The sequence below is a fragment of the Mobula hypostoma genome, chromosome 16, assembly GCF_963921235.1.
Source record: "Mobula hypostoma chromosome 16, sMobHyp1.1, whole genome shotgun sequence".
NCBI classification, from domain to species: Eukaryota; Metazoa; Chordata; class Chondrichthyes; order Myliobatiformes; family Myliobatidae; genus Mobula; species Mobula hypostoma.
Window position 1 is genome coordinate 1,639,426 of NC_086112.1, and position 19,511 is coordinate 1,658,936.

At 42.5% G+C, this 19,511-nt stretch overlaps 2 protein-coding genes across 3 annotated transcripts in view; one reads left to right on the plus strand and one right to left on the minus strand.

Moving 5' to 3' along the window:
• The window catches only part of arsk (arylsulfatase family, member K), a 49,358-nt gene extending 47,440 nt beyond the window's left edge, over positions 1-1,918 (minus strand). Inside the window, exon 1 of the mRNA XM_063069270.1 lies at positions 1,686-1,918. Coding sequence (XP_062925340.1) covers positions 1,686-1,868 — 183 coding nt within the window. The 5' untranslated portion in view covers positions 1,869-1,918. The remainder of the gene's footprint in view (positions 1-1,685) is intronic.
• Positions 1,919-2,036: 118 nt separating this feature from the next.
• skic3 (SKI3 subunit of superkiller complex) overlaps positions 2,037-19,511 on the plus strand; it is a 192,866-nt gene continuing 175,391 nt past the window's right edge. The window contains exons 1-3 of one of the 2 annotated variants that reach the window (XM_063069269.1): positions 2,037-2,140; positions 10,163-10,256; positions 16,166-16,309. In XM_063069269.1, the coding sequence (XP_062925339.1) occupies positions 10,167-10,256; positions 16,166-16,309 (234 nt within the window). In that variant the 5' untranslated portion in view covers positions 2,037-2,140; positions 10,163-10,166. Of the gene's footprint in view, positions 2,141-2,639; positions 2,778-10,162; positions 10,257-16,165; positions 16,310-19,511 lie in introns of those variants that run through there. The other variant, XM_063069268.1, reaches the window with a different exon arrangement.

Below are 19,511 nucleotides of genomic sequence, written 5' to 3' on the forward strand. Positions count from 1 at the left end.
TGGAAGGACCGAAAGGGGTTGTTCCACACTGTATCTCTAAATAAAATCAGTAAAAGGGCCTGTTGTATCTCTAAATAAAATCAATAAAAGGGCTTGTTCAACACTGTATCTCTAAATAAAATGAATAAAAGGTCTTGTTCTGCACTGTATTTCTAAATAAAATCAATAAAGTCATCAACATTGATTCCAGATGCTGTGAATTCTCACATTATACATTCAAGCTATTCAGGGAATAGCTTCTAATCAGACCCAGTGAAATTTAGACCATGCTTTGAGCACCATACAAGGGGAAGATGTGGTTAAAGGAACAGAAATGGCTATTGCAAACTAAGACAGATGGAATAATGCAAATAATGGCAGTGGTGGCAGAGCGGGTGGTAAAGTTTTATTAATGAATGATCTGTCTGGAGTTCATTTAAATCGAAGATGCATGAGCACAAGAGGAGCAAGAAAACAAGAAAAGAACTGTGAAATCAAGTGCGTTCCCAGAAATTTAGAATAAAAAGGAACTGTGGCAATGGTGCCGCCTCACAACTTCGGTGATGTGGATGTTAGCTGCCATCTCTGTGGAGATTTAAATATTTTCCTATATTTCCGCAGGTGGTCTTGTTGCTTTCCAGTTCCACCAGTATGGTGTTATCTTTCTAGAGGAACATTGTATCATTTTTTAATGCATGCATTTCTAAATGACAATAAAGGACGACTGAGTGTCCTCATAATCTAAAAAAAAATTAGTTTACAATTATACACCACCACTTGTAAGAATCAGGAAGGAGTTGGAGAATCTGAAAGAATAAATTACAGAGAAATAAGGATTCATCTGCTGTGAGTCAGCCTGGCCCGATGTCCTCCCTGTGGGTTGTAGTACATTAAGACCAAGCAGTTCAGGCAGCATCCAAAACGATGTCTCTTTTATAACCTTTCCTCCAAGAATTGCATCTGATACATAAACAACTTAAATTTTCTCCTCATAAACATTTCAGAAAATAAACGCTACTAATTAGTACTTAGTACTTTATGTGATGTCATATGTTGCAACATCTTGCTGCAATAATGATGCTAAATGAAGAAGTTGGTAACTTTACAGTGAACAAGTTCAATTTTATTGTCATCTGTACTTATACAGGATACAACCAAACAACGTTCCTCCGGACCACAGTGCGCCCACACAACATACAGTATAACACACAGCACAATACCCAAAATATTATACAAAGAATCAGTAAATAAAACATAATTCAAAATGAATGCAGCACAGGCAAACAGTAAACAGCTGGCTGTTTTAGTATGAGGCTTCGGTGGTGGCAGGGTCTCCCAGCCTGAGGGAAGAAGCTGTTACCTAGTCCGGCAGTCCTAGTCTTGGTGCTCCTGTACCTCCTTCCAGACAGTACTGGGTCAAAGAGATTGTGGGATGGGTGATAGATGGGGGTCGTCAATATTGCTTTGGGCCCTTCGTCTACAGTGTTTCCAGTAAATATCACAAATCGTGGGGAGGGACACCCCGGTGATCCCGTCGGCGGTTTTTACAGTCCTCTGTACGTTCCTGCAGTCTGCTTCCTACTAAATGAGGAAACAAGTTCCTGAACGAACTACAGACTGATGCATTTCATTTACTTCACAGCTCTAGCAGCTCAGAAACGACAACTCACAATCTTATTAAGATAAAACACTCAACGTTTCCTTACCAAAGAATCACAAGTGACCAGTACAATGTTGGGTCCGGAGACGTGTCCTTGCCGCTGCCCCGTGGGGCTCCGAGAGGAGCTGACATCGTTGTGCCGAATCTCCGCCCTACCGACGGCGAGTAGGAACCACAGCCCAAGGAAGACAGTTGGGTTGGAACAGTTTAAACCCACCGCACATCCCATCTCCTACAGGTGCGAACTACAAATCCCAGCAGCCTGCCGGTCGGTCATGATCATGTGATCACGGACGCAATTATAGCTGAGCAAAAAAAACACTAAATCATGGGAAATCATGGATGACTTTACCGTTTCTACCAAAGTGTCTGTGAATCAATCGTTTTAAAAAAGGTCTGGTTTTGCGCTGTGAAGAACGTGACTCCTAACCCTATAGTGTCATGTCGCGGAGGATGCTGGGCTTGGTGTTTCCGTGGAGAGGCGAGGGGGTGGCTGTCTGGGTGAGTTGTGGGGCTTGTACCGTGTTCCTCAGCTCTGTCTGTGTCCCCTTCGCTTCTCTTCCCTTCCCTTCCCTCCCCTTCCCTTCCCTCACTGACTTGCCAGGAGAGGTGGGCCTGTTCTTTCAGCGATTGGATGGAATAGTTAACCGTTACCATTGAATCAGAATCAGGTTTTGTATGACATGAAATGTGTTTTTTTTGGAAGCGGTGCATAACAATTGTAAATCGCAGTAAGAAATATATTTAACAATAAATTCAAAGTAAATTTATTCTCCAAGTGCATAAGTGTCAACATGTACAACGCTGAGATTCGCTTACTCAATAAGTTCATAATAGAATAATAACCATAATAAAATCAATGAAAAGTGCAAAAAGAGAGCAAAAATAGCGAGGTTATATTCATAGAAACCATAGAAACTACAGCACAGAAGCAGGCCTTTTGGCCCTTCTTGGCTGTGCCGAACCATTTTCTGCCTTCGATAACCTTGGACAAGGTTCGTTGTCCATTGAGAAATCTGATGGTGAAGGATAAGGAGCTGTTCCTAAAACGTTAAATGTGTGTCTTCACAGATGTGGTGCTGACAGCGCAACGCATCTGTAGTTGTGAACTACAGATTCAGGACATTTACAAGGACAGGTGTGTAAAAAGGACCCGTAGGTTCATTGGGGATCCGAGTCACCCCAACCACAATCTATTCCAACTGCTGCCATTCGGGAAACGGTATCGCAACGTAAAAGCCAGGACCAACAGTCTCTGGGACAGCTTCATGCACCAGGCCATCAGACTGATTAACTCACGCTGATTTGAGTGTATTTCTATGTTACATGGATTGTTCTATTTATTATAAATTACTATGATTGCACATTTAGATGGAGACGTAACGTAAAGATTTTTACTTATGTACGTGAAGGATGTAAGAAATAAAGTCAATTCAATTCTTGTACCCACCCCTCCGATGGTAGCAGGACAGATTGTAACCGAGGAGCTGAAATAAATAGCTAAAGAACAGGGCAGAGATGAGGCATTGTTTGCAATACTCTATATGGAAATTAGGAAGAGGAGTAGGCTGCACAAGCAAAATGCTGGAGGAACTCAGCAAGTCAGGCAGCATCTATGGAGAGGAATAAAGAGTTGGCATTTTAGACTGAGATCCTTCATCAGGACTGGAAAGGAAGGTGGTGGGAGGAGAGGAAGGAGTACAAACTGGCAAGTGATAGGTGAGTGGGTGAGAGTGGAGGAGGTTAAGTGATAAGCTGGGAGGCAAAGGTAGAGAGGGGTTAAAGTGACATGCTGGCAGTGGAATGTAGGTGGCTGGGGAAAGGGGTGGGGATGAGTGAGAAGCTTGGAGTGGATTGGTAGAAGAAGTAAAGGGCTGAAGAAGGAATTTAATATGAGAGAACAACAGTACTCAGGAAGTGTGCACATCAGCTCCCGGACCTCTTTAACACTTCACCCATCCGGGCTGCTGTCCCCACGTGCTTCAAATCAACCACCATCATCCCTGTATCAAAGAACTATTACACCTTCATAACTAAATGACCACTAGAAGTGGTACAGAAGGCAATTATCAGGATTTACTTTGAATGGCCGGTAACGGCACATATCAAAAACTGCATTCCTGCCTGATTGGACACTTGCCAACATTCATTTATTTACTTATGTAGATACAGTGCAGAACAGGCCTTTCCAGCCCTTGGGGCTGTGTTGCCCAGCAATCCCCCGATTTAATCCTAGCCTAATCAAGGGACATTTTACAATAACCAATTAACCTACTAACTGGTACATCTTTAGACTGTGGGAAGAAATTGGAGCAGCCGGAGGAAACCCATGCAATCATAGTGAGAACGTATAAACTCCTTACAGGCATTGGCAAGCATTGAACTCGAGTCGCCTGTACTATAAAACATTACGCTAACCACTGCGCTACTGTGCAGCCCCAGCATGTTCACTGACAGTACTTGTCTACGATAGATGTCATAGCATCTGTCATTCACCTGGTCCTGACACACTTAGAAAACAAGGACACCAACAGCTGCAAGAAAAAGTCTGTGAATCCTTTTCTGCATTTTTTACTCATAAAATGTGGTCTGATGTTCAGCTAAGTCACATCAATCTGCCTAAACTAATAACACACAGATAATTGTACTTCTCGTCAATACTGAGTACACCGTTTAAACAATCACAGTCTAGGTTCAAAAAGTATGTGAACCTGTGGCCTTCTACAAAAGCTATTTGGAGTCAGGTGTTCCAATTGATGAGATGAGATTAGAGGTGTGGGTTGTAGAGGTACCCTGCCCTGTGAAAAAGACACAAAGTCTCGTTACTGACAGAGCCTGCTCTTCTCAAGAAATATCTGTTTATGTGCACCATGCCTCGATCAAAACGACTTTCAGAGGACCTTAGAAGAAGAATTGTAGAGATTTATAAAGCTGGAAAAGGCAACTAAAGCATTTCTAAAGACCTGAATGTTCATCAGTCCACAGCAAGAGAAATTTGTCTGCAAATGGAGGAAATTCTATACTGTTACTACTCTTCCTCGGAGTGGGCATCCTGCAAAGATCACACCAAAAGCACAACGTGCAGTGCTGAAGGAGATGAAAATGAACCCAAGGGTGACAGCAAAAGACATACAGAAATCTCTGGAATTTGCTGAAGTCACTGTTCATATGTCCCCTGTAAGAAAAAACATTGACCAAGAATGGTATTCATGAAAGGACACCATGGAAGAGACCACTGCTCTCCAAAACAAAATTACACACACACCTCAAGTTTGGAAAAGACCACCTGGATGTTCCACAATGCTTCTGGGACAACGTTCTGTGGATAGATGAGACAAAAGTTGAACTTTTTGGCAGAAATCCAGACCGCTATGTTTGGAGGGAAAAGGGCACTGCACACCCACACCAAAACCTCATCCCAACTGTGAAGCATGGTGGAAGAAGCATCATGGTTTGGGGCTGCTTTGCTGCCTCAGGGCCTGGACAGCTTGCAATCATTGAGGGAACAATGAATTCAAAATTGTATCAAGACATTTTACAGGAGAACGCCAGGGTGGTTGTGGTCTGTCAGCTGAAGCTTAATAGAAGTTGGTTGATACATCAAGACAATAATCCGAAATACAATAAATCAACAATAGGAGTAGTGTAAAATGAAGAAAATTCATGGGTTGGGATGGCCAAGTCAGAGTCTCGACCTTAACCCAATTGAGATGCTATGGCGTGACCTGAAGAGGGTTGTTCATGCAAGGTATCCCAGAAATATTGATGAACTGAAACAGTTTTGTATGGAGAAATGGACTAAAATTCCTCCTCACTGTTGTGCAAGTCTGATCGGCAGCTTCAGGAAATGTTTGGTGGAGGTTATTGCTGCTAAAGGAGATTCTACCAGTTATTAAATACGAGGGTTCACATACTTTTTCCAGCCTGGACTGTGAATGATTAAACAATTGATTGTGTGTTATTAGTTTAGACAGATTGTATTTGCCTATTATTGTGACCTAGATGAAGATCAGGCCACATTTTATGAGTAATTAATGCAGAAAACCAGGTAATTGCAAAAGATTCATAAAATTTTTCTTGCAACTGTGTGTCACAATGCTGTTTGTGGATTTCAGTTTGGCATTCAGCAATATTGTCCCACAGATCTTAGTGAACAAACTCCTACTCCTTGGTCAGAATACACCACCATGCCACTTGGTGTTGAATTTCCTAACAAACAGACCTCAGATAGTCAGGATGCACAACAACACCTCCCTCCGCGTCATCATTACACGTGGATACCCTTGTACCCCTATTGACATCAACGGATCTGGGGTTGAGAGGGTAAACAGCTTTAAGTTCCTTGGCATCCACATCACCGAAGACCTCATGGTCTACATACCAGCGGTGTGGTGAAAAAGGCACAACTCATCTCAGACGGTTGAGGAATTTTTCTATGGGCTCCCAAATCCTAAGGATTTTCTGCAGAGGCACAATTGAGAGCATCCTGACTGGCTGCATCACTGCCTAGTATGGGAATTGTACCTCCCTTAATTGCAGGACTCTGCAGAGAGTGGTGCAGACAGCCCAGCACATCTGTAGTTGTGAACTTCCCATGATTTAGGACGGGGTCCCCAACCTTTTTTGCAACACGGACCGGTTTAATATTGACAATATTCTTGCGGACCGGCCGACTGGGGGTTGGGGGGTAGGGTTGCCAATGGACAAGAGGAGCAGTCAAATACATTGTGTTTACCTGGAGAAAGACTACCATGACCATGAAGCCTTGTGCGGGCACCTGTGTGCGCATGCGTGTATGTGCCGATTTTTTTTCTACAAATCGTTTTTGGCGATTCTGTTCCCGGGGTGGGGGGGGGTGTGGTGGGGATGTTAATCACGAATGGACTATAGGCGATAAGTGGATAATACACTCAATTTCATTTCTAAAAGGGTTTATCTAACGAATTTAATATTAAACACGCAGCGCATATTTTCCTCGCAAATTGGATAGGTATATGGACAGGAAAGGAATGGAGGGTTGTGGGCTGAGTGCAGGTCGGTGGGACTAGGTGAGAGTAGCGTTCGGCACGGACTAGAAGGGCTGAGATGGTCTGTTTCCGTGCTGTAATTGTTATATGGTTATATAAGTCACTTATAAGTCAATTTTAAGTAACATTTGGATATTAAACACACAGCACATATTTTCCCTGTATGAACGTATAAAATCATTGCAACACACCAATATCGCTGAATCAGTGGGAGCCCTGGGCTTGTTTCCCCGCAACAAGACGGTGCCATCGAGGGGCGATGGGAGACAGCGATACTCAAACGGGGTTCCTTATGTCCAGTCTATTCTGCAATTTAGTTTTCACTGCATTCATTGCAGGGATATGTTTGAAATAGAAGCAACGGTTTCAGTGCTTTCGTGGCTATCTCAGGATATTTAGCATTGACTTTGATCCAGAATGCTGGCAGAGATGTTATGTCAAACATACTTTTCAGCCGGTCGTCATTTGCAAGCTCGTGAAGTTGATCTCCTTCCTGCGCTGACATGGCATTCAAGCTCCACAGTGGGTGTGACAGGGAATGAGGAAAGGTACAGGTGACTCATATCGCCAAATCATATCATTTCTTCGTGGCCCGGTAGCAAATGCTTTGTGGCCCGGTGGTGGGGGACCACTGATTTGGGACATTTACAAGGACAGGTGTGTAAAAGGGGCCCGTAGAATCATTGGGGACCTACGTCATCCCAACCACAATCTGTTCCAGGAAACAGTACCGCAGCATAACTGCCAGGACCAACAGGCTCCGGGACAGCTTCTTCCACCAGGCCATCAGACTGCTGAACTCACACTGATCTGAGTGTACTCTATTGACTGTTCTATTTATTATAAATTATAAATTACTATGATTGCACATTGCACATTTAGATGGAGATGTACCGTAAAGATTTTTACTCCTCATATATGTGAAGGAGGTCATAAATTGACATAAAGTCAATTCAAATTCAGTGATGTGTGCTGAACCCATTGCTGTACACCCTACTCACGTGACTGCACAGCCAAATACCCCAAGAAATTAGGTTGTCAAGTTTACCGATGATATGGCAGTGGTAGGGCTCATCACCAACAACAATGAAACAGCCTACAGAGAGGAGTTGGAAGAGCTTGACACCTGCTGCCAGGTAAATAATCTCTTTGTTAATGTCAGCAAGGCAAAATAAATTGTTATCGACTTCAGGAGAACTCGCACCCCTCTTTACATCAGTAGCACAACACTGGAAACTATGAAGAGTTTCAGAGTTTCAGACAGTTTCATCTCTATTTAATGTCATTTTACAGATGTGCAATAGAAAGCATCCTGACAAGATGCATCACTGTACGGTGGGGAAACTGCCCAATGCATCACCAGCACCAGCCTACCCACCATCAAGAATCTATATACAGAAAGCTGCTAGAAAAGAGCCAGTAACAACATGAAGCAAATGGGACAACAGGTCCACAGCAGAAGTCATCTCGTTGGCTCTTCATTGAACCCTGGAACATCTGGACAGCAAAGATGCTTACATCAAGATGGTCTGTATCAACAGCAGCTTGGCATTAAGTACCATCATTGCCTCAAAATTAATCAATAAGCTTCAAGACCTTGGCCTCAATACCTCCTTCTGCAATTGGATTCTGGATTTTCTCACTTACAGACCCCAGTCGGTTTGCACTCCTCCCCAATCCCCATCAGCACAGGTGCACCACTAGGCTGTGTGCTTATCCCCCTGCTCTACTCGTTTACACTTGTGACTGTGTGGCTAAGCATAGCTCCAATGCCATATTCGTTTGCTGATGACATCACTCTCGTAGGCCGAATCACAGATGGTGATGAATCGACATATAGAAGGGTGAATTAAAATCTGGATGACTGGTGCCACAGCAACAACTTCTCACTCATTGTCAGCAAGACCAAGAGGCTGATTATTGACTTCAGGAGAAGGAAATCAGAGGACCATGAGCCATTCCTTATCGGAGGATCATAGGTGGAAAGGGTCATCAACTTTAAATTCCTCGGTGTTATATCGGATGACCTGTCCTGGGCCCAGCATGTATGTGCAATTATGAAGAAAACATGGCAACGCCTCTACTTAGAAATTTGCAAAAATTCCATCAGATCAAAAATTTTGACAAACTTCTATAGATATGTGGTGGAGAGTATATTGACTGGCTACATCATAGCCTGATACAGAAACACTAATGCAGTTGAATGGAAAATCCTACAAAAGGTAGTGGATATGGCCCAGTCCATCACGGGTAAAGCCTTTCCCCACCATTGAGCACATCAACATGAAATGTTGTTGCAGGGAAGCTACATCCATTATCAGGGAAACTCACCACCCAGGCTATGGTCACTTCTCGCTGCTGTCATCAGGGACAGGAATCTCAGGGCTCACACCACCAGGTTCAGGAACAGTTATTACCCCGCAGCCATCAGCTTCTTGAACCAAAGGGTATAACATCACTCAACTTCCCTTAACTTCACTTGCCCCTTCACTGAACTGTTCCCATAAACCATGGACTCACATTCAAGGACTCTTCATACCATGTTCTCAATATTTACTGCTATTTATTTATTAATATTTTTCTTTTTGTATTTGCACAGTTTATTGTCTTTTGTACACTGAGCACTCAATTAGGTGAAGTTATTGATTCTATTATAGCTATTCTGTTATGGATTTATTGAGGACAGAGTTCAGAGGATGTTCATAAGAATAATTTTGGAATGAAAGGATTAACGTATTAGAAGTGTTTGATGACTGTGGGCCTGTACTCACTGGGATGAGGGGGGATCTCACTGATACCTATTGAATATTGAAAAGCCTATATAAGGTGGATATGAAGAAGATGTTTCCTATAGTGGGTGACCAGAGAGAACAGCCTCAGAATAGAGGGATGTCCATTGAGAACAGAGATGAGGAGGAATTTCTTCAGCCAGAGGGTAGTGAATCTGTGGAATTTATTGCCACAGATGGCTGTGGAGCCAAGTGGGTATATTTAAAGTGGAAGCTGATAAGTTCTTAATTAGTTGGGTAATCAAATTTAACGGAGAGAAGGCAGGAGAATGGGATTAAGAGGGATAATAAATCAGCCATGGTAGAATGTTGGAGCAGACTCGATGGGCTGAATGGCCTAATTCTATTCTTATGTCTCATGCTCTACCGGAAGGATGTCAGAGTTTAGTTTTTATACGGCGGGTAAATGAAAGGCTCTGCCAGGGTGGTGTTTGAGTTGCATATATTAAAACATTCTTAGACACATAGATGATAGAAAAATGGAGGGTTATGTAGGGGGTAAGAGTTAGACGGATCTTAGAGTAGGTTAAAAAGTTAGCACAACGTTGTGTGGGCCAAAGGGCTTATACTGTGCTGTATTCATACCAGCTGTGATATATTCTTTCTCTTGTTGACCATTTTGAAAATAGTCATGTTGTTAAAACTAAATTCAGTCTTGATTGTGAAGTCTGTATTAATTGTGTTCTAATTTTATTTTTCATTTATAGGACAATGTCCAGTAAAGAAATAAAATCCACTTTGAAAAATGCAAGAGAAGCTATTAGAAATAAAGAGTATAAGGAGGCACTAAAACATTGCAAGGTATCGTGACAAACTTCAATGTGTATTCTTGATTTCCATTGGAATATTGCCTCTGTATGCCAGTATTTAGAGTTGTACAAAGAGCTGAATTCCAATGTTTTCATCTCACAAAGCTGAATCAGATAGTTGGGTAATAAAGTAGAGCATCTGTGGTTCAGATGCCATCACAATTCATATTTACAAGAACTGTTCCATAACCTGTAGAATGTTAATCCATGTATCCATTATTCTTTGACTTCTCTGTAACTGGATCTTGGATTTCTTGACAGAAAAACCCCCAGTCAGTCAGAGTTGGCAGCAATATCTTAAGCTCCCACTGAGCACTGGGGCTCCCCGGGCTTTGTGCTCAGACTGCTGCTGTTCACGCTGCTGACTGATGACTGTACTGCCAGATCCGGCACAAATCGCATCATCAAGATCGCTGATGATACAACAGTGCTTTGTCTCATCAGCAACGTTGATGAGTCTGCATAGAGAGAGGAGGTAGAGGGGCTTGTCAAATGTCAAATGGTGTGAGAACAACAACTGGGGTGTCAATGTGGACAAAAGAGGTGGTTTGGACTGCAGGCCGACCACTCTCCATTGCACATCAATGACTCTGTTGTGTAGAGAATAAAGAGCACGAAGCTCCTAGGAGCGCACGTAACAGATGATTGAACCTGAACCCACAACTTCTCAATAGTCGAGAAGGCACAGCAGTGTCTACACTTTCTGAGGAGATTGATGTGGGAGAGGTTTCCCGCCCCCGTACTAACAGCTTTCTACAGAGCACCATTGAGAGTGTCCTGTCTGGCTGCATCATTGTGTAGTACAGATCCTGCAAGTCCCTACAGAAGAGAATAAAACCACTGAGAAGATCATTGGGGTCTTCCACCCACTCCCATTTGAGATATTTACTGGGAGGTTTGCAGATGAAGGGTCTGAAGCATTGTTAAGGATCTCGACCATCCATCCCACAATCTGTTTGACCACACGCACAAAATGCTGGAGGAACTCAGCAGGCCAGGCAACATCTATGGAAAAGAGCAAACAGTCAACGTTTCAGGCTGAGACCACTCTTCAGGACTGGAAAAGAACTAGAGAAGTCAGAGTAAGATGGTGGGGGAGGGGAGGAAGAAGTACAAGGTGGCAGATGATAGGTGAAACAGGAAGAGGGGAAGGGGGTGAAGTAAAGAGCTGGGAAGTTGGTTGGTGAAAGGGATAAAGGCTAGAGAAGGGAGAGTCTGATAGGAGAGGACAGAAGACCATAGAAGAAAGAGAAGAGGAGGAGCACCAGAGGGAGGTGATGGGCAGGTGAGAGAGGGAAATGGGATTGGAGAATGGTGAAGTAGTCGAAGGGGAGGAACATTGGAAAGTTTGAGACGTCAATGCCTTCAGGCTGGAGGCTGCCCAGACGGAATACAAGTGTTGATCCTCCAATCTGAGTGTGGCCTCATCATGATAGTAAAGGAGGCCAAGGACTGGCGTGTCGGAATGGGAATGGTAGGTAGAATTGAAATAGTGGCCACCAGGAGATCCCTCTTTTTGTGGCAGATGGAATGAAGGTGTTCGCTGAAGTGGTCTCCCAATTTACGTCGGGTCTCACCAATATACAGGCGAAATCATTGAGGTGAAGATCAGTTGTGCCAGATGGAGAGGACTGTTGGAGAAGGGGAATTGCTTGGGTCTGTTGTGCATTCTCTATAATTTCTCCTTCAACTCCTCCTACTTCCTTCAAACCAAAGGTGTAGCCCTGGGCACTTGCATGGGTCCCAGCCATGCCTGCCTTTTCATCAGATATGTGGACAAGTCCGTGTTCTAAGCCTACACTGGCAACGCTCCCCAACTTTTCCTACATTACATCAAATGCCTTGGTGCTGCTTCTGCATCCATGCTGAACTCGTTGATTTCAGCAACTTTGCCTCCAACTTCCACCAACTCCCACCCTGCCCTCAAATATGCTTGGTCCATTTCTGACACTGCTCTCCCCTTTCTTTATCTCTCTGTCTCCATCTCTGGAGACAGTCTGTCTACTATTTTTTAAACCCACTGACTCTTACAGCTATCTGGACTATACCTCTTCCCACTCCGTTGTGAAAAATGCCATCGCCTTCTCTGTTCCTCTGTCTCCGCCGCAGTTGCTCTCAGGATGAGGCTTTTCATTCCAACAAATGAGATGTCCTCCTCCTTCAAAGAAAGGGGCTTCCCTTCCTCTGCCATCAATGCAGCACTCATTTGTGTCTCTTTCATTTCGTGTGCATCTGCCATCAACCCGTCCTCCCACAACCACACAAAGGATAAGATTCCTCTTGTCCTCACCTGCCACCCCACTAGACTCTGCGTCCAGTACATAATTCTCCGTAACTTTCGCCATCTCCAATGGGATCCCACCATGAAGCACCTGTCCCTATTTCCCCCCACTTTCCTGCAGGGATCGCCCCCTATGTGACTCCCTTATCCACTCGTCCCTCCCCACTGATTTCCCTTCCGATACTTATTCTTTCAAGCAGAACAAGTGCCATCCCTGCTCTATACCTCCTCCCTCACTACCATTCAGGACCTCAAACAGTCCTTCCAGGTGAGGCGACACTTCACCTGCAAGTCTATTGCGGTCATCTACTATATCTGGTGCTCCCAGCGTAGAGTCCTGTATATCGTTGAGACCCAACATAGATTGGGAGTTTGCTTCGCCAAGTACCTGCGCTCCATCTGCCACGAGAAGTGGGATCTCCTGATGGCCACCCATTTCAATTCTACTTCCCACTCCCATTCCCATTCCAACATTTCAACCCATGGCCTCCTCTCGTGCCGTGTTGAGACCAGTCTAGATTGGAGGAGCAACACCTGAGCAGCATCCAACCTGGTGGCATGAACATCTCTTTCTTGAACTTATGGTAATGGTTTCCCTCCTCCTCTCCTTCACCATTCCCCATTCCTGTTTCCTTCTCTCACCTTTTCTCCTTACCTACCCATCACCTGTCTCTGTTGCTCCTCCCCGTTCCCTTTCTTCCATGGTCTTCTGTCCTCTCCTGTTGGACTCCCCATTCTTCAGCCCTTTATCTCTTTCAACAATCAACTTCCCAGCTCTTTACTTCATCCCCTCCCCCACTATCTTATTCTGAATTTTCCCCTCCTTCTCAGTCCTGAAGAAGAGTTTTGGCCCGAAATTTCGACTGTTTACTCTTTCTCATAGATACTGCCGGACCTGCTGAGTTCCTCCAGCATTTTGTGTGAGTTGCTTTGGATTTCCAGAATCTGCAGATTTTCTCATGTTTATGATATCACAATCTCTTTGACCCACTACCACCAGGAAGGAGATACAGGAGCATCAGGACTCAGACTGCCAGACTTGGTAACAGCTTTTCCCTCAGGCTGTGAGAGTAATGAATACCCTGTTACCATGCAGGTCTCATCATTAGTATAGCATGCTGTTTACTGTTTACCTGCGTGACACTTTACCACATGCATTTTGAATTACATTTTATTAACTTATTTATAGTAATATTTTGTTTTATGTGCTGTGTGTGATATATGTATTGAGGGTGCACCATGTTCTGTAAGAACATTGTTCAAAGTTCAAATTAAATTTATTATTAAAGTACTTATATGTTACCATGTACAACTTTGAGATTCATTTTCTTGCGGGCATACACAGTATGTCCAAGAAACACAATACAATCAATGAAGGACTGCACCCAACAAGATGGACAAACAATCAATGTGCAAAGAGCAACAAACTGCAAATACAAAAGAAAAAAATACTCATAAAAAATAAATAGGCACTAAATATGGAGAACATGAGGTAAAGAGGCCTTGAAAATGAGTCTGTAGGTTGTGGAAACAGTTCAGTGAAATTGAGTGAAGTTATCCCCTTTGGTTCAAGAGCCTGATGGTTGATGAGTAATGATTGTTACTGAACCTGGTTGAACCATAGTCATACTTTATTGATCCCGGGGGAAATTGGTTGAACCTAAGGGTGTGAGTCCTGAGGCTCCTGTAACTCCTTCCTGATGGAAGTAGCGAGAAGTGAGCATGGCCTGTTTCATTTGGTTGTATATACGTACAGTCAGATGACAATAAATTTGAACTTGAACTATGTCAAAGACTTTCTGTTGGTTGTCGAGGATCCTAATTCTAAGTCGCCAGTGATTTCAGTGCAATTAATTAATTTTTTTACTAAATGGGGCACGTGGCCAAGTGGTTAAGGCATTGGACTAGCGATCTGAAGGTCGTGAGTTCGAGCCTCAGCCGAGGCAACGTGTTGTGTCCTTTAGCAAGGCACTTAACCACTCAGTGCTCTGCGACGACACTGGTGCCAAGCTGTATTGGCCCTTGCCTTTCCCTTGGACAACATCGGTGTCGTGGAGAGGGGAGACTTGCAGCATGGGCAACTGCTGGTCTTCCATACAACCTTGCCCAGGCCTGCGCCCTGGAGTGTGAAGACTTTCCAGGTGCAGATCCATGGTCTCGCAAGACTAACGGATGCCTTAATATACTAAATCAACAGTTTTTCATTCCTTTTTGTTAGACTTGGTTCCCTGGGTGGTTTTTATTTAGCCAGTGTTTCTGGTTTTTATCTTTACCAGGTGGACACTTCTGTTTCAGACACAGCTCTAAAACTTTTGGCAGGTTCTTTTGTACTCCTTGTTCAAGTTCAGTTTATTGTCACTCAGCTATACGCACATACTGCTAAACGAAACAATGTTCCTTTGGACCAAGGTGCACAACACAGTACATATAATTCACACCCATAACACAAAGTAATATTTACCACAAGTAAATCAACAAATAATAAGGTGCGTATATGATACAAGTTAAAAAGTAAACAGTATAACACTATTGCATTTCATACATCATGAGACCATATGATGAAGTTCATATGTGGTGGCAGGGAGTTCATTATTAATCCAGGCTGGGATGATAGGGTAAAGTGATGCCAGGTCATGATGTTACATTGTAGAAGTATCTATTTTTGTTGTTGGTGCTCCGTAGAGTCTCATGGACACCAGCTTTGAGCAGATAATTCTGTTCTGTAAATACATCCTTTTCAATAAAAGGATTGGAAGAAAGCCTGAAACAATTATTTTGATTTGATTTCTGGCCATGCTGATTTCCTAGTTGTTGCTCTCACTTGTTTAGAGATCTTACTTCTTAATTTTCTTTTCACCTCTGAAAATTGAATGCAGGTGCATCTGGATGCTTAATAGTACCATGTAGCGGTTCCAAGTTACTCTAATAAAGTTCAAGACAGAATAAGGTTTTATCTACTCTGCTCCAGATGCACTTCAAATATAAATATTTTTCATTTCCTTTACATTTTATTAAGATTACTATTTCATACCAAGACTATAAGCACTTGAGATTGTAAACATTGTATGTCACGTGGCTTGGCATTCAATTTGGCATTTTGTCGGATTAACCGAGCCCAAATTCAAATCTATTGGATATCAGATAGTTAATTGGTGATATAACTTGTGGATCCACTTTAAAAACTGCAAACTTTAGATTTGTTTCATTGTTCCTCTAACATTATCTAGGAATTAATCTGACTCAGAATTCTATCTGAGTTCTAGGACTTTATTCCTTGGAGCGTAGAAGAATGAGGGGAGAGTTGATAAGAGGTTTACAAAATTATGAGGGGTATAGACAGAGAAAATGTGAATAGGCTCTTTCCACTTAGATTAGGAGAGATAAATACGCGAGAACATGGCGTTAGGGTGAAAGGGGAAAGGTTTAGAGGGAACTTCTTCACTCAGAGAGTGGTGGGAGTGTGGAATGAGCTGCCATCTGACGTGGTCAATGGGACAAGCGGAATAATGTTTCGGCACAGACTCGAAGGGCCGAATGGCCTGTTTTCTGTGTTGTAGTGTTCTATGGTTCTATGGGGATTAATTCTCACATAGTTGAATGGTTGTTTTCTAATTGTTCAGGCCGTTTTGAAACAAGACAAAAATAACTACAATGCTTGGGTTTTTATCGGAGTTGCTGCAACAGAGCTAGATCAGCCCGAGCAAGCAAAGACTGCATATAAAAAAGCTACAGAACTTGAGCCTGACCAACCGTTAGCATGGCAGGTATGTTCATGATTAATTGTGTCCTTGCAAATTAATGAGCATGTTTCTGTGATTCAGAAAATCCATTGTATGTACAATAATATAATGCACAATACATTTTGATATTTGCTGCTACACGTTTCAGTTGAGTTATATCTCTGGACTTAAGGTTTGTTTTCTGATTTTTAATGCTAGATCTTAATGGAGGAGCAAAATATATTTTACCAATAGTGAGGTGGACTTTTAGATTTATTTCTTCAGTTATACGTTTTATGAAAATAATGTTTGATCTCTTGAGTGATTGTGAATCTCGTGAGATTGTCAGCTTGATGCTGCTTGTGTTCAGGTGTACGTCTCCATTTCATATTTTCCTTCAGTTTTACTTCTCTGCTTTTCTTTCTTTGTCAACGAGTACATTCTGTTTCTAATTCCATGTGGTTGATGCTGGGAACTAATCAGGAGAAAATGACATGAACCATAATTGGGGCCGTGGTTAGCAATAGGAGGCTGGAGAATGTGGTGCAGGTTATGCTGGGATTTCAGCAGCAGGAACAAAAGGACAGGGTCAGTTTCAGAGTATATGTCTGTGAAGTAGGCCCAATGGGCTGAATGGCCTAATTCTGTTCCTATGTCTTATGGCCTTATGTTAACAACTAGAAAGCCAGCAGCGAGCAAGGGATGGCCAAGAAACTTTCAAAGTAAATCAAGGAATTGATTTTGGTAGATTAAGATGACACTGTGACCACAAAACATTGACCCTGAGGATTAGAGAGCCTGAGTTATAGGGAGAGATTGGCCAGGCTGGGTCTTCATTGCTTGGAATGTCCGTGAATGAGGGGTGGTCTTGAAGAAATGTTTAAGATGATATGCATAGACAGAGTTAGGTTTATTATCAGTCTTATGTGGCATGAAGTTTGTTTTGGGGCGGCAGTATGGTGCAAAGACATAAAATGACCATAAATTGCAAAATAAATACTGCAAATAAAAGGAATAATGAAGTAGTGTTCATTGAATTTTCAGAAATTTGGTGGCGAGAGGGAAGAAGCTTTTCCTGAATTGTTGACTGTGGGTCTTCAGGGTCCTGTACTTCCATCCTGATGATAATACCAAGAAGAGAGCATGTCCCAGATAGTGAGAGTCTTTACTGTTTTCCCCGGGGTAGGGAAGTCCAAATCTAGAGGGTATCAATTTAGAATAAGAGGGAGAAGATTTAAAAGGGACCTGATGGGCAGCTTTTTACATAAAAACATAAGAAATAAGAACCATCTGTGTTTTGCCATTCAATGAGATCATGGCTGATCTGACCATGGACCAATCTCTCCCTAATACCTTTTCCCCATAACCCTTAATTCTCCTACTATGCAAAAATCTATCCAACCTTGTCTTAACCTTTTGCGTGCAGGGGGTGGTGAGTTTATGGAACAAGCTGCCAGAGGAAGTATTTGAAGCAGGAATCCTTTAAGAAGCAGTTGTATAGGCAGAGCCTGGAGATATGCGCAGGAAATTGGGGCTAGCTAGGGTGACACCATGGTCACCGTAAACTCATTGGACAAAATGGCCTTCATCTATGTTGTACCACTCTGACCCTTTTAAAAATTTTTACCTCCCGATACCTTTGTATCTTCTAGTTGGCCTTTATTCAATTCGTTATTTGGCCGTTTTTAGCATCAGACTGAAAAATAGCCTGTTTGTCGTCTTTGTGTATGTTTTCAGGCAATAACTGTACTATCAGTGATTGCAAGTTAAATTGCTAGATGTAGGATTTGCCTAATAGTTATATTCTAAATTTTTGGGGACCATGTCAAAGAATTGGTGTACGTATATCTGTAGAGTAAGGAACAGTCTTCAGAATGTTTTCAGGAAATTGAAGTGAAATGGTTACCTGAAATGTTTTCCTTATTTCTTTTGTTACTGTACTAAGTGTTTAATTGCATTCCACATCAATGGTCACTCTTAAATTTGGGTCTGTTGTTCTTTACATCTTAATTGCACTGTATCTTGTTTGAAGTATAGGCATTATATATTCAAGCCATAACCTTGAGAGCCTTGCTTTGTAATATGAGTTCTTACAATTGGCATGGTAAAGAAAGAAGATCAAATCAAAAAATGGTTTCAAATAGTAAAGTCTTATCGATATGAAAGACATGAAAGAATAATAGTTTAAAATATTTACCACTTCCAGATATAGAACAATGACAACTTTCACTCCTACCCAAAACAATTTGAAGCAACAGTGTTTTTCTGACCAATATTTTCTATTTTCCCTCCTTATCTCTGCATAATATTTTGTTGCTCATAATTGTAAGGTACACTCCCAGTATGACTCTTCAAAAGAGCAAGGATGTGTATTACAGTTTTTACTTTGATTGCATTAATGGCTGTCAGTCAAATTTGGAACCTGCTGGGGATTTGTCCTTTTATCTGTGACTGCTGGATATAGAAATATCCTGAAACAAGGCTGACAGGTCATTAAATTAAGACACACTGCTACTTATCAATACTTAATGATGGTGATCACTGGTAGTGGTCTAAGATGCTTGTTATTAAACATGCTAGTTTCATTACCTTGAATTTTCTTTTGCCATTATCCAAAGAATTAATTCAGAGTCATGCAGGCAGCTCATCTAGAGCATTGCTCTTTAAATAATAAAGCCTGTTTTAATTTTCTCCTCCACATGATGAAAAATCTCCCTTCACAAAATGAGTTAGTAAGTAAATACAAGCAGGCTTTTCCACTGAGGTTGGGTGAGACTACAACTAGAGGTCATGGGTTAGGGATGAAAGGTTTAAGGGGAAGATGAGGAGAAACTTCTTCACTCGGAGGGTGGTGAGAGTGTGGAACAAGTGGCCAGTGCCAGTGGTTCAGAGAGGTTTGGATAGGTACATGGAAGGGAGGGGTGTGGACGGTGATGGTCCAGTGCAGGTCGAGGGGAGAGCCAGTTCAGCGATGTCAAGATGAGCCAGAGGGCTTGTCTCTGTGCTGTAGTTTTCTATGATTCAAAGTAGGTGAATATTAACAACACAAAACCACAAGTTAGTCAATTCCACATCGCTGTTATAGCCCTTACATCCAGCAGATTATCCTCTGCAACTTTCGCTATTCCCAAAGGGGGCCTATTACTGGACATATCGTTACTCCACTCCCCCCCCCCCCCCAGCACTTTCTGTGGGTATTGCTCCCTCTGTGATTCCTTTGTCCATTAGTTCCTCCCCACTAATCTCC